The sequence below is a fragment of the Ornithorhynchus anatinus genome, chromosome 12 (assembly GCF_004115215.2).
Source record: "Ornithorhynchus anatinus isolate Pmale09 chromosome 12, mOrnAna1.pri.v4, whole genome shotgun sequence".
Taxonomy (NCBI): Eukaryota; Metazoa; Chordata; class Mammalia; order Monotremata; family Ornithorhynchidae; genus Ornithorhynchus; species Ornithorhynchus anatinus.
This window is the reverse complement of record NC_041739.1, coordinates 30,025,035-30,039,800: the sequence shown is the minus strand read 5'-3', so window position 1 is coordinate 30,039,800 and position 14,766 is coordinate 30,025,035. Positions and strand designations below refer to the sequence as shown.

The 14,766-nt window shown below is 43.9% G+C and overlaps 1 protein-coding gene across 1 annotated transcript in view; it reads left to right on the top strand.

The window, feature by feature from the left end:
* GRID2 (glutamate ionotropic receptor delta type subunit 2) overlaps window positions 1-14,766 on the top strand; it is an 873,695-nt gene that overhangs the window by 170,540 nt on the left and 688,389 nt on the right. The window contains 1 exon segment of the mRNA XM_029076869.1: window positions 8,758-8,913. Coding sequence (XP_028932702.1) covers window positions 8,758-8,913 — 156 coding nt within the window.

The following is a 14,766-nucleotide window of genomic DNA, read 5'->3' as shown; positions in this document are numbered from 1 at the left end:
ACTGTTTTTGATAGAGTAGAGCAACCCATCAACAAAGAGTGAGCAACCAAATTCAGCAGTTTCCCTGGTCTCTGTGAACCCCCAGGCTTTGCAGATTTGAGGATGCTACTAAGTCATTTTGCCCAAAGGACAAAATTGAAGAACAGTGGGCAAGAACATTGCTTTTGCTGCCCAAATTCTATCAGAGCTTTAGGGATTGTGAAGCATTTGAGTTTTGAAAGAATTGGTAACAATATGAGTCGGGGTAGAATGAAAGACCCTCTCAGGATGGCACCTGGAGTTTCCAGTATTCTACCAATCTTGGCTATGGGAGGAAGAGGTAAGCAGAGGGATACCCATTCCATTCCTAGCTTGGGCAGTGGCTAGCTAGTGGAAGACAATCCGCTTCAAGTCAAAACTCACCTGTGCTGGGCAACAACGGCATGGGAGAGAGTCGAGGGTGGAGTCTCAAGTTTACTGTGTGGGAGAAGGCGATGGTAAGCCACTTCTGTATTTTGACCAAGAAAACCCTATGGATACAGTACCAGAATGATTGCAGATGAAGAGTGGGGTGTTCTGGGAGAGATGTGTCCTTGAAGTCACTGTGGGCCAGAGACAACTTGACAGCATACAAGACAAGAGGATCAAAGAGGATGCCTGCTTATCAAATTAGGTCCGATATCTTTACACGACTGTTGTCACTTTGCATGCAAGTGCTATGAGCACGGGTCTGGGAGTCAGAGGATCTGATTCTCATCCTGGCTCCATCACTTGCCTGCTGCGTGACCTCAGGCAGGGTCACTTAACTGCTCTTTACCTCAGTTTTCACAACTGTAAAATGGGGGTGAAATGCCTGTTAGCTCTCTTATTTAGACTGAATCTTGTGTGGGACAGGGACTTTGTCTGACCTGATTAGCTTGTATGGACCCCAAGGCTTAGAACAGTGCTTGACACATAGTAAGCACTTAACAAATACCATAAAAAAAAACCAGGAATGGGAAAGCCAGGTGGATTAAGAGGGATTAGAGATCCCTGCTCATCACCATGAGTTTGTGGTGCAGCTATTGAGTGTGCCCCACTGCCTTTTTTTTCTTTAAAAAAAGGAAAACTCCGTGGGAGAAAAATAGCATCTACCCCAGGAATACAGACCATCTCTTCCCATCTGCAAGTCCTCCCGGGCCCTGGTGTGAGCTGAAGTCTGGGATCTATACTGTGCTCTTTCCTTAACCTCCTGAACTCATCCAACTCAAGTTTCTAGGCAAGAGCAAGACCAATGCCCTCTGAAAGCAACCCGAGCCAATATTCAGACTCATGCTTTTCAGCTTTGGAAGTGTAATCCTTCATTGCTTTAGGATAAATAGGTTTCATCTGTTGTACCACATCCTCTTTGGGAACATGCAAACCTGCTTAGATTAAGCTAGGAGTGTAGCAGACTGAGATTTTTTTTCTTCCTTTTGATCCTATCTCCTTATTTCTACCATCTATGTCAGGAAAGTAGACTCAAGGGCTGATTATCCAGTATGGAGGCTAGCTACTCTGATTAAAACATTCATAATGAGTAAGAAAATGTGCAAACATACACACTTACACATGTAGGAATCACAGTTTAGCTGTGGAGAATGGACATTTTCAGTATCAGTATAGCAACTTTGAGGGGCCTGCACTTTGGCTTCTATTTATGTTAAGTGGCTTAATGGTAAATTCATTCCAACAAGGGATAATGGGGAGAGGGAGATAATTCTCAGAGACTAGCCTATAAACAGTTTGACTTCCTAGTCCCAGGCCCCAAGTCCTTATGGTTTAGGATTTTCCCCTTTGCTGGTATAGTTTAATAGAGCTCACTGATAGCTGAGAGACAACCCTGCTTCAGATCTTTAGAAAATGGGAAATAAAAGGGCCATATTCTGATTCAATCCAACTGAGTCATGAATCTCCCTGTGAATATTGAAATGAGTAGCCCTTTGTGGGCAGGGTTTGCCTCTCTTTATTGCTGAATTGTACTTTCCAAGAGCTTAGTAAAGTCCTCTGCACACAATAAGCACTCAATAAATATGATTGAATGAATGAATGTGGGGAGATGAAATGGGAAAATGATGGGAATGCCTTCAGAACACATATCTAGGCCCTCCTCAAATCTCATTTCCTTCCGGAAGCCTTTCTAGATTGTGCAGAAAAGGGGAGAGGTTCCTTCCACTTAGTCTTATGTCTTACAATTACTTTTCCTCATTTAAAGTTCACCAAACTTCATAAAAAAAAGTACTTAAAATGAATTTAAGGAAAACAATATATCTTTGTTACAGAGTTATCAATCCACAGGAGTGCAGTAATTGTTAGTGGGGAGGAAAGAGGCCAATGAAAGTCCACAGAGTCAGATCCTAAACTCACAAAAAAGTATAAATCAGGTGGAATTTGCTGAGGGCTGGAAGAGAAAGTGGGAGATAGAAAAGGGTTGGCTTGTGGACGTGTCTCAATCATATTTATTGAGCTCTTACTGTGTGCAGAGCACTGGACTAAGCACTTGGAAGAGTTCAAGATAGCAATTTAATGGACTCATTCCCTGTCTACCTGAGAGAATATCCAGGAGTGTGCAAGGAACTCAGGTCATGTGATATCCTTCAATGGCATAACACTCCTAGAAGGTCATTTTGTGCTTAGAGTGTGTTTTGCTGGGGGGTGGGGGAGAAGGGGATGGGATTGTCCTGTGAATGTGGAGTGGGGATGAATGAGGCAGTTAATGAATAAAGAGAACTAGGGGGTCATGCTGAGCCTGCCTAATGCAAAGTACATATAAACATCCACGGTTCCCTAAACTTGCTGCTGGGCAGACCTAGCCTTCAGAAATGGTGTTTGAGGAGATCTCCGTGAAATTGCAGCTATGTTGAAATGTGTGTATGTGAGAGAGAGAGGACGCTTTGCAAGGTAGGATTGCGCATAGATTTATCCAACTGCACCCTTACCTTCCCTAAAGGAATAAACTTTAAAATAAACAATATATTTTTCTCCCTGAACCTGCCTGGCTGTTTTCTTAAACCACAGTCTGGGGGGGGGGGGGGGGGCACCCGTTAGATTCACACTCACTGCTTCCGTTTGCTTGATGTGTTGTTCCATTTAGCCACACGTTCGCTAATCTGCATCTCTTCTAAGAATAGCTGAGGCTAAAATTTCTAAATGGGTTTTTCTGTGCCTCTCCCATCCTGAAGGAAAGCAACGTGATCGGGAATTATTTGCCACCCGTGAGATGATTCTGGCCACTAGTGACCTCCAAAGAGAGCAGCAGCAGCCATGGGAACAGTGATTGTGGCATCAGCAGGCATAGCGTGGCAAGCTCATGAGCAGCAATTGAGGGAAATGGCATGGCCTGGTTTTGCAAAGTTGTGGACACTAAAATCCTCCAGAAGACACAGGCACAGGATGATATTTGATACAAGGGAAGGCCAGAGGTGATGTCAACATTCACAGCCCCTCTGGTACTTTAATACAGAGACTAGCACTTCCAGGGGCTGCATTCTAGCATCTGAATTAATTCTCCTACTGTGTGTATGTTTGTGTTTTTGTGTTTGTGTATTATTACAAGTACTGTAGTCATCATCGTACCAACAATAATGATAATATATGTGTGTGGGCCTGAAATTCTGCTCTTTAGCATAGTACCCCACAGTTCCTGTTTTTATTTTGGGTTTTTTGACCTTTAATGCTGTTTTAGTGTTATATTGCTTCATTTTTCAATGTCTGTTGCCTGATATTCTTTGATTGGGAGCCTCTTTGGGGCCAGAGGAACCCTCTAATTCCCACCTGTGAATTTTTTCTCAGTTCTTGGTGCAGTGTTCAGCACACAGTAAGTGCCTTATATACTGTTACTACTACTTCTACTATTACAAGTGTGGAAGTATTTTGGGCTAGACATTGGCTCTATAGACAGTGAAATTTGCTGTACAGAGTGTGGCTGGTTACAACAGATGTAGTTTTGACAAGTCCTTCCATATCTTTTACATGTGAAGATCGTCTTTATCTGCAATGTTGTGTTTTCTATCCGTTTACCTTTTTATATCTTGATGTAGTGATTTACTTCAAACCGTAATTTTACCGATTAAGACTTCTGAGGAGTATGAATGACAGTGGCCTACCCAAACAACTAATAATTATGATGATAGTACTTGTTAAGCACTTACTATATGCCAAGGACTGTCCTAAGCACCGGGGTAGATACCAGTTGATCAGGTTGGACACATTCTCTCTCCCACATGGGGCATACCCTCTTAATCCCCATTTTCCAGATGGGGTAACTGAGGCACAGATAAGTGAAGGGACTTGGTCAAGGTCACACAGCAGATAAGTGGAGGAGCCGGGAATAGAATGTAGGTTCTTCTGACTCTGAGGCCTGTGCTCTAGCCACTAAGCCACGCTGCTTACTCTAGTACTCTAATATATGATAAATGAAAACAGGGTAGCCAGTGAAATATTTTGAAACCCCTATGGTATGGACAGTGTATGGAGCATAAGTCTAGTGTTCTGCAATCAGAAATGAGTTGACTGTCTTAGAGCAACAACTTTAAGGAGGTACATGATGCAGTGCTCACTGTGGGCAGGGAATGTGTGTGTTATATTGTTATATGATACTCTCCCAGTTGCTTAGTACAGAGCTCTGAACACAGTAAGCACTCAATAAAAACGATCGATTGAATAGCAGACAGTCTTCAAGAGCTCTTGTTGCAGAGATAATTGTTAGTTGTACATCAATTTTTATCAGCTACACTCACAGAGAAGAATCTTATTGTCGGTGGTGTCATTTTCAAACCCTGAAGAACAGCTATGCATTTACTTTTGCAATGCATTGCACTAAATAATCCCCTAATGATCTGAAAGAATTAATGTTCCTCCCCAAATATCACACACACTACCAGAGTTTCTCTAGGCATTTGGATCAGTAGTTCATCTAAATTGTGTGTTTCCATTGTACATTTTAGATAAGACACTGCAAGTATGGAAATGTTCATCCAACAGCAGTTAGCTATCTGAACAAAATCTGATGTTATGTCAGAAGAAACAGCTGTGGATCAAGACATACTCGATATAAAGCAAATTTTCCTTATCACAGGGTTCATCAAGTAGGTAACTCCCACACGTTCATAATATAATAGCTTCAGATCCAAAAACAAAGGGACAACCCTTCACAGTGGATATGAATAATTACTCAGATGTGAAGCTGTGTGGCCTGGTGGAAAGGGCACAAGGCAGGCGCCCAGGTTCCCAGGCTCTTCCACTTGCCCTCAGTGTGACCTTGGACAAGTCACTTAACTTCTCTGCCTCCACTTCTATATTTGTAAAATGGAAATGAAATATATGTTCTCCCTCCCACTTAGACTGCTAACCCCATGTTAGACAAGGACTTTGATCTGATTTTACAGTATCCACCACAGTGTTTGGCACATATTAAGCCCTTAACCATCCATTATTATTATCATTATTATTATGTGACAATCCTTTTCATCATTTTGTACATAATGTTTCCTCCATGATCATTTACTTGAGCTCTCTCAAGACATAGCTGCCCGTAATGTCCTTTTACAGCAGTGTGGAATCTGATAATGACGAAATGAAATACCATTAAAAAATGTGTAGCGAATGAACAGGCTTCTCGCCACCAGTAATGGCCCTAATCAAAATGGTGGGATGTGACTAGGTCAGTCTGGTGGCGAAGGTAATGGCAGGATTCCTTCTGTACAAGTGTTAAATGGTGAGCCAACAACCCTAGAAAAGACAGCTCCAAAGACAATAGAATGAAGAAATCTGTGGCTCAGATTAGCCTGTTTCCAAATTTAGAAAACTCTCTTTAATGTTTGGCTCAACATGGAGGAGGCAAAATCCACTGTTTATGCTGTGACTCCTGGAAGAGGGGGCCTCGCTGAGATTCGTGATGGAAACATACCGCTCCTGGCAAATTGCTGAAGCTTTAATCCACAACACTCTGTGCACTCTTTTGGCACAAAGCCAGCTTGAAGAAGAGAATTTTGCAGCTGAGGGGAAAAAGTAAATAAATAGCTGGGCTTTGAATTGTTGGCCCGAATTTCTCTTTCCTCGATAATGCCGTTTTGCAATGAGGTGAATTACTCCTTCTGTGTGTTCCCTTCCAGCACTGGCTTAATCCTGCTCTGAATTGCCTTCTGCCTAGGGGGACTAAGATTGACAAATTGCTATCATGTTCCCACTTTTCTGTTATCTTTTAAGCCAAGTTTAGTTACTTAACTTGAGTTTGAGTGTGCTGCCTCATCAGAGGAAAATACTTTCATGCAGTTTATTACCACTATTTTCTAGGCTGTATGCTATTTGACCGTGTTATAACCAAGTCAGAAGAGAGAGAAAAATAGTTCCAAACGGTTGTGAAAGAGTACAATTATTACATCCTCCGACATAAGGAAATGATTAGCCCCTCAATTGGGTTATTACCTCCTTAAGAGTCAGGGCCATTTCTCTTATGTCTTTTTTTTTTTTTTAAATGGTACTTTTTAAGCACTTACTATGTGCCGGGGACTATACTAAGCACTGGGGTAGATGCAATTTAATCAGGTTGTACATAGTCCACATCCCACAGGGGGTTCACAGTTTTAATCCCCATTTTACAAAAGAGGTAACTGAGGCATAGAGAAGTGAAGTGAACTTGCCCAAGGCCACACAGTAGATCAGTGGCAGGACGAGAATTATAAGCCAGATCTTTCTGATTTCCATGGTTTATTCATTAGGCCATGTTACTTCTCTAGTTTACGCCTCAAACTCACAATACTGTGCTTTACATATAGTAAGCCCCTACTATAGTTGTGTACATGGTTAGATGCCCAGAGCAGCATTCTTCACATGGGATGCTCAATACGCTCATCACAGTGGTCTGCACACAATAGGTGCTTAGTCTACTGCCTCGATCGCCTGCAATAGATGTTTAATCCAATGTTCTGATCACAGTGGGTGCTCAGCTGAGTGCTCTGCCCACAATAGATGCTTAGTCCAGCAATAGATTCTTAGTTCAATGTCCGGATCACAGTAGGTGTTCAGTACAGTGCTCTTCCCACAAATGTTTAGTCCAGTGTTCAGATAATAATAATGGTATTTGTTAAGTGCTTACTATGTGCCAAGCACTGTTCTAAGCTCTAGGGTAGATACAAGACAATCAGGTTGTCCCACGTGGGCGTCAAAGTCTTAATCCCCATTTTCCAGATGAGGTAACGGAGGCGCAGAGAAGTTAAGTGACTCGCCCAAAGTCACACAGCTGACAAGTGGCGGAGCCGGGATTAGAACCCACGACCTCTGACTCCCAAGCCCGTGCTCTTTCCACTTTATCCACGCTGCTTCTCACACAGATCACAGTAAGTGCTCAGTACAGAGCCTTGCATTCCAAAAGTTCTCAGTCATGTTATTTGTGATGATGATTATGGTTAGTTAAGTATTTTATCATTGTCGCTTCACAAGCTAAACACTTCCTGGTTGCAGTTGCTCAGTAAAATGCTTTGCACTTAGGAGGTGCTCAATAGTAGTATAATGATGATGAGGATGATTAAATGTATATTTTATAACTCTTCCTTCACACAAGAAAAAGACTCCTGGTTCTATGATAGCCATCAGACGATCCAATTTAAAAGGAACTTTAGTTTCAGCGGCTGTTTGGCTAGTTTCCACAGATGTGTGACTAGTTCCGGCAGGTGAACGTCATTCCCTTCTACACTCGTGTGGTATGCCTGTAGGCAGTGGCCGTGACTGCTATTCCCATTGTTAAGCATTGTCAGTGACAGCACATTGTTGCTCGCCAGGACTCTGATTGCTCCTGTCCCTTTCTGGATAGAAAAAAGGGGCTGGGCACAATCAATCCATCAGTGGTATTTATTGAGCACTTTGTGCAGAGCACTGTAGAAAGTACCTGGAAGAGTACAATACAGATACAATTCCTGCCCTCAAAAAGCTTGCAGTGAGGACTTGTAGGTGCATGACTACTGCTATTGTGGTAATTAAGCACCCCTCTAGACTGTAAGCTCACTGGGGGCGGGGAATGTCTGTTAATACTTATAGGATACTCTCCCAAGTGCTTAGTACAGTGCTTGGCACTCACTAAGCACTCAATAAAGATGACCATGTGCCAAGCGCTATATAAGCACCAAGGTAGATGCAAGATAACCAGGTCCCACATGGGGCTCACAGTCTAAGGAGGAGGGAGAAGAGGTTTTGAACCCCCATTTTTCAGGTGAGGGAACTGAGGCAACAGAGAAGTTAAGTGACTTACCCAGAGTTACCCAGCAGAAAAGGGGCAGAGTCGGGATTAGAGCCCAATGTCCTCTGCAACCGGGCACTGGGCCACGCTGCTTTCTTTTCTGTTGATAGCAGAGTGTTTTCTTTCTCTTGCATTTGTTATTGCATAGGAGCAAAGTATTGAAAAAATTCTTTGGTGGGGCTATGAAGTATTGTTACAGTTTACTTGATCCTAGATAGAATCCCACGTTTCTTAAGCAGCGTGGCTCAGTGGAAAGAGCACTGGCTTGGGAGTCGGAGGTCATGGATTCTAATCCCGGCTCTGCCACTTGTCAGATGTTTGGCTTTGGGCAAGTCACTTAACTTCTCTGTGTCATGAGTTTTCACAATGCCCACTGTCTCATTGCTGGCAGCTGGGTGTGAGTCAGTCACAGAGAATATCCTGGAGTAGAAGTAAAAGTACCCAGATACGCCAGCCTCATTGGTGTCTTTCCAAAGGGCATGTTGGAAATCTTTATCCTGTTTAATAGCAGCAACCTTTTCTTCCAGGAGCAATTTTTGATGAATCTGCCAAGAAGGATGATGAGGTGTTCCGTGTGGCAGTTGCTGACCTCAACCAGAATGAGGAGATCTTACAGACTGAGAAAATCACGTTTTCGGTGACATTTGTAGATGGCAACAACCCCTTCCAGGCAGTTCAAGAAGGTAAAGTCACTATGATTTTTAAAAATTTATCTTCTATTCCAAACCTGGCTGTGAATGCTCATTTCTGATGGTCTCCTTGGGAGGGATTTTCCCCTTAAAAAAAATGTCAGAAATTGCTTGTTGCTCTTTCCAAGAGGATAGGATTACTGCATCCCTGAAGCTGCTCTTGGAATGGCAGGCTGTGAGACTGTTGAGTGGAAGGAACTGGAGATACTGGAAGTAGGGCTTGCATCCCTTGATTGGTGGGTTATTTAAGGTTATGACACACCCACTTACTTCATTTGCTCCCATTCCCCATTGTGCATGGAGTTGATGGAGTTTTCTGCAGTCGGTGTTGTTTGTGGATTCAGGGAGAGGTCTTTCTTCTTAGAGAACTAGGCAACTTGTAATGTCTGTGGATTCTATGGGTTAGGCATTTCAAAGCATGGTCTCCTCATTTCTGTTTCTCGGAGAAAACGGACATTTTTGTCTGATGGAGAGCAGACAATCTGTATGACTTCAAGGTAGTTGAGAAACTAGTTTATTTTCGATTCTGTTATATTGGATTGGTCTTTAGTGAGACAGAAAATATTGCTTGAAAAATTCTGGAAAGCTGGATTTGCATTTGTTAAAATCCTTTCATCAGAGTAAGAAAAAAACTACCTTCTTAAAGGGTGAAGCACTGTTTTGACTCAAGGAGCTACTTTTTTGCTCATCTGATCCAAAGATGGTCAGTGAATATTCTGTGTTAGTGATACATGCTGGGTTTGTTTGAAGGATTTGGATGAAAAATAAATATTATAAAATTGGAGCTAATCTATAGAATAACTGTTAAGTGGATAAAAAACAACTTGCTGTTTGTCATAAATGTAGCTTATCTTCTCATTATACCATGTGCTGACCTAGTAATTTTACTCTTCATATCCTGCATTTAAAGGCCTGAGCTCATCAAGCCATTAATCAAAGGTACATTTGATTTCATTGTACAATTTCTGCATGCGAGATCTAATTCCATGTCCAAAATGGCAACATTAGGTTTAAAATACACGAGGCAGAGAAAACAGGCAGATTATAAGGTAACCTCAGCAGTTTTACTGTGTTTCAAGTCACAGAATAAGGAATAGAAGGAATTCAGTTGTACATGGAAAAAACACTTTGCACCTGGCATTTGCACCGTTACTGTGAAAACCAAGTTCTCTTCTATACTGGATCGATACCTGAGTATGAATGATGCTTCCTTGTATCTGCTGATGCATGCTGTCTATCAGAGCATTTCAGAGGTAATGGTACTTCATGGTTGATTTCCTTGGAAGACATTTGTTTGGGGATAGAACAACACTTCTTTTTAGGTGAAGAAAATCTTTGTCAATGACAATTTCCCACCGAGTTAATCATTTTAAGATGTCCATGTGTCTTTAATGTCTACATTCCCTTCAGGGAGCAAAATTGGTTTGTAATTCTGAGATGTCTGATTGGAAATCTATTTCATTTGCCCTGGCAATTGGAATTTGCACATCATGCAAATGTTGATGAGCTTTTACTGAAAATAAGGACTGTGACCAAACTGATTAGCTAGTAACTACCCCAGTACTTAATACAATGCCTGACAACATAGTGAGCACTTAACAAATACCATAATAAGAAAATAAGGAGGTGGGACAGCTTTGATTGTGACTGGTGGTCATATTTGAATTTGATTTCAGAAAGAAATTCTTTTTCCCAAGGACAGATAAGTGTACGGAAGGGCTCTGAGGGGTAGGGTAGGATCCCCTGAGAATGAGGATCAAACCACGGCCATAACAGGGATTTTAGGAACTTGGACCGACTCTCAATTGGGTTGGATTTAGCTGGTCCCACCCTGCTTTGATTGCCCTTTCTTTCCACCCATATCCATCCCTGTAACATTCCCTCTATCCTGTTTGTGGTGTTTGCTAGTGGGTCATAAGGCCCACCGACTCACCCTGGATAGGTGAAGAACTCACAGCTACGCAAGCTTGGAGGAGTTGGGTGTCCTACACGCACAGTCCTCCAGACAGAGTCTTCAGAGAGTTTCCAAGAAAACCCACCGAGCTGTTTAAATGAGGACCTAGCAAGTCCTCAGCCACGGTGGATAGTTTGGGAAAAGCCATGTGGCTGCTAACTGAAATGTTTAATTTCTTTTCTTTTCAATCAAATTAACTTTCCATCTTCGCCTCTCTGCTCCAGTGCTCAGAACAGATGGCAGGCTGCACCTTATTCTTAATCTCAGGGCAGAAAGTGGGTGAAGGGAGGCCCAGAGAGCAAATCTCATCTGCCTGCGCTGTTCTTGGTTTCTCCCCAGAACGAAGGAGTCTCAAGGGCATGGGGAAAAGTCCTTTTCTTCCCTCTAGCTGCTCCAGATTCTCAGCCAAGGAGTAGGGAGCACCAGCAGCATGGTGAAGAATGAGGGAGACGAGGGCAATGATGTGAAAAGCAAGAGAAGCATAGGCACATTCCAAGAGCCCCTCCCCAGGCGTGGGGTTTCCAATCACTGTGTGGAAGTTTATAGTTTAAGTGAGAGAGAAGTTTATAATTTAAGTCCATGATTGTGCTGCCCTAGACCCTACTTTAGTCATTCACAAACACCCATGTTTGACCGAATTCATTTCTGGGTGCTGTCACAGCTCTGAAACCACCTCAGGAAGGAGATAGAAATTGGGTCCAAAAATTTTGTTTAATTAGGACATCTATGGTGACCAAGTGATCTTGGTCAAGGGATAATTATTTGAAGCAGCCAGGCTTGTGAACGCCCTGATTGTAATTTGGGAAGTGTCTCGTGAAGTGCATTTCTCGATAGTAGAAATCGCTTGAACGGAACATCAGCCTCCAGTTAAGCTGCTTGACATGAGCTCTGGCAGGGGGCAGCAAACAGCTTTCATTCATTCAATAGTATTTATTGAGCGCTTACTATGTGCAGAGCACTGTACTAAGCGCTTGGAATGAACAAGTCGGCAACAGATAGAGACGGTCCCTGCCGTTTGACGGGCTCACGGTCTAATCGGGGTAGACGGACAGACGAGAACGATGGCGATAAATAGAGTCGAGGGGAAGAACATCTCGTAAAAACCGATGGCAACTAAATAGAATCGAGGTGATGTACATTTCATTAACAAAATAAATAGGGTAATGAAAATATATACAGTCGAGCGGACGAGTACAGTGCTGAGGGGATGGGAAGGGAGAGGGGGAGGAGCAGAGGGAAATGGGGGGAAAAGAGGGTTAAGCTGCGGAGAGGTGAAGGGGGGGTGGTAGAGGGAGTAGAGGGAGAAGAGGCGCTCAGTCTGGGAAGGCCTCTTGGAGGAGGTGAGTTTTAAGTACGGTTTTGAAGAGGGGAAGAGAATCAGTTTGGCGGAGGTGAGGAGGGAGGGCGTTCCGGGACCGCGGGAGGACGTGGCCTGGGGGTCGACGGCGGGACGGGCGAGACCGAGGGACGGTGAGGAGGTGGGCGGCGGAGGAGCGGAGCATGCGGGGTGGGCGGTAGAAAGAGAGAAGAGAGGAGAGGTAGGAAGGGGCAAGGTGATGGAGAGCCTTGAAACCTAGAGTGAGGAGTTTTTGTTGATGGGGAACAGACTGGTTGGTGCTGGGAGGCGCTATAGACAGTTTGCCTTAAATCATCTAAGCAGAAAAGAGGTCTGGGATCTTCCAGTTGGAAACGCCTTACTCAGAGTCCTGGGGATGGGAGTACAGTGGAGTAGCTTGGAGGCACTTAGATATTCCACCAGGAAAGGGGTGGTGAAATAACCTCTCAGGTAGAGGGAAAAATTGGGAAGAGAAACTCAGTTGTATTGTCTGAGATCTTGGATCAGGGTCTACCCCTTTTGAGAAATGACCCACTAACTGATTCTATCACAAGCTGCTTCAGTCCCATGGAGATCCAGGGACGCCCTTCTTCTCAGGCAGTTCAGCCTGTGTAATTAGGAAGGGCTGGGTAACTTGGTAGTCTGCGGTGGGGGAAGAGAGGGTAGACTCGAGGAGGAAAATGGTGGGACCAGCAAGGCCTAGTGGATAGAGCAAGGGCCAGGGAATCGGAAGGACCTGCGTTCTAATCCCAACTCTGCCACTTGTCTGCTCGGTGACCCATGAGTGGCAGGAACTGGCTCGAGGACCAGCTAAACCCAGGTGAAGCAGTATCTCCTAGCGGTTAGAGCACAGAGCACGGAGTCCTTCTGACCTGGGTTCTAATCACTGCTCCTCCACTTGTCTGCTGTGACCTAGGGCAAATCATTTCTCTGTGCCTGTTACCTCATCTGTAAAATAGGGATTAAGATTGTGAGCCCCATGTGGGACAGGGACTGTGTCTAACCTGAATATTTTGTATATATCCAGCGTTTAGAACAGGGTCTAGCACATAATAAGAGCTTAACAAATACCATAAAAAAACCAGTGGGACAAGGTAGCCCAGAGTAGAGATGGCGTTGCAGGACAATGACATAAATCCCGGGACCATGCCTTCCCCCAGGGAGCGTGGGTAAGGCGAGGGCTCAAAGTGGTCAGTGGACACTTACCTGCCCACAGCGACAGTTCCGGGAGCCAGGGATGGTGCACAACAGCTGAGCTGTTTTGAACAGGGAGATTGCAGTGCAGTGTCCCATCAGGGTCTAATCTGATCCCGATTCCAGTCACCTACAATCCCAGACTAGAGCCTATAAGGAATCTGGCTTTGAGACGATACGTTAAGAATTGGAAAATCGACGCCCAAATTATTATCTCTACAGCCAGAGTGCCCATCTTCCAGGTTCTCTGGACTGAATTCACCTTTTCAGAATCCCCAGTAGCGAGGACTACAGCCTTATATCTGTGTGGGTTTCTGCCCTAGGTGTCTCCTGGTCCCCCCTGGATGTTTCCGAATGTTCGTTATTGAGCAAAGAGAATGATGGGCTGTCTTTTCAAAGTGCATACCTTCCAGAAACAAAATGTCCTGAAAGACAAACCACCTCTCTCTGCTTTCCCATTAGAGGCTTTTAAAAGTGTCATAAATGATTCCCTCCCTCCTCTTTCCCTGCTTTTGACAACGTTTCTCCATTTCCCTACTCGCCAGAGGGGGTAGGAATCCAGTGTCGATGGGGAAGAGGCAGATAAGGAATCATGATATACTGGCAGTGCACAGAGAAGCAGTTCTGACCTTGGGCTGGTGGGGATTGGTATTCTGGGTTCTCATCCTGGCTCTGCTGCTTGTCTGCTGCGTGACCTTGGGCAACCCAGTTAACTTTTCAGTGCTTCAGTTACCTCATCTGTAAAATAGGTATTCAGACTGTGAGGCCCCCATGGGACATGGGCTGTGCCCAACCCGGTTAACTTGCACCTACCCCAGTTCAAAGTATAGTGCCTAGCACAAGGTAAGTGCTTAACAAATACTATTAAAAAAAAAAAAAACTCTGGGACCTCATGGGGGCATGTTGTGTCCATCTCTGAAGAGAAGAGGAGTCCTGGTAATTTCAGGAGAAAGCAGAGAGTCAAATATAAGAGGCAGAGAGATTCTAGAGTAAATCATCCATTATCATCATCATCATTTATAACATTTATTGAGCACTTAGTATGGGTTGAGCATGGTACTAAGACCTTGGGAAAGTGCAATACAACAGAGTTGGTAAACATGGTCCTTGCCCACAACAAGCTTACTGTCAAGAGGGCGAGACGGTCACTAATATAAACATATAATTCATAATGTATAATTTATTGATATGTATATAAGTGCTGTGGAGCTGAGAGTGGGGTAAATATCAAATGCCCAAAAGTCACAGATTGAAATGCGTAGATGATGCAGAAGGGAAAGGGAGACGGCGAAAAGAGGACCTCTTGGAGGAGGCATGGCCTCAATCTAACGACTACAAAGACATCAGGAAGCAGCCATTGTAG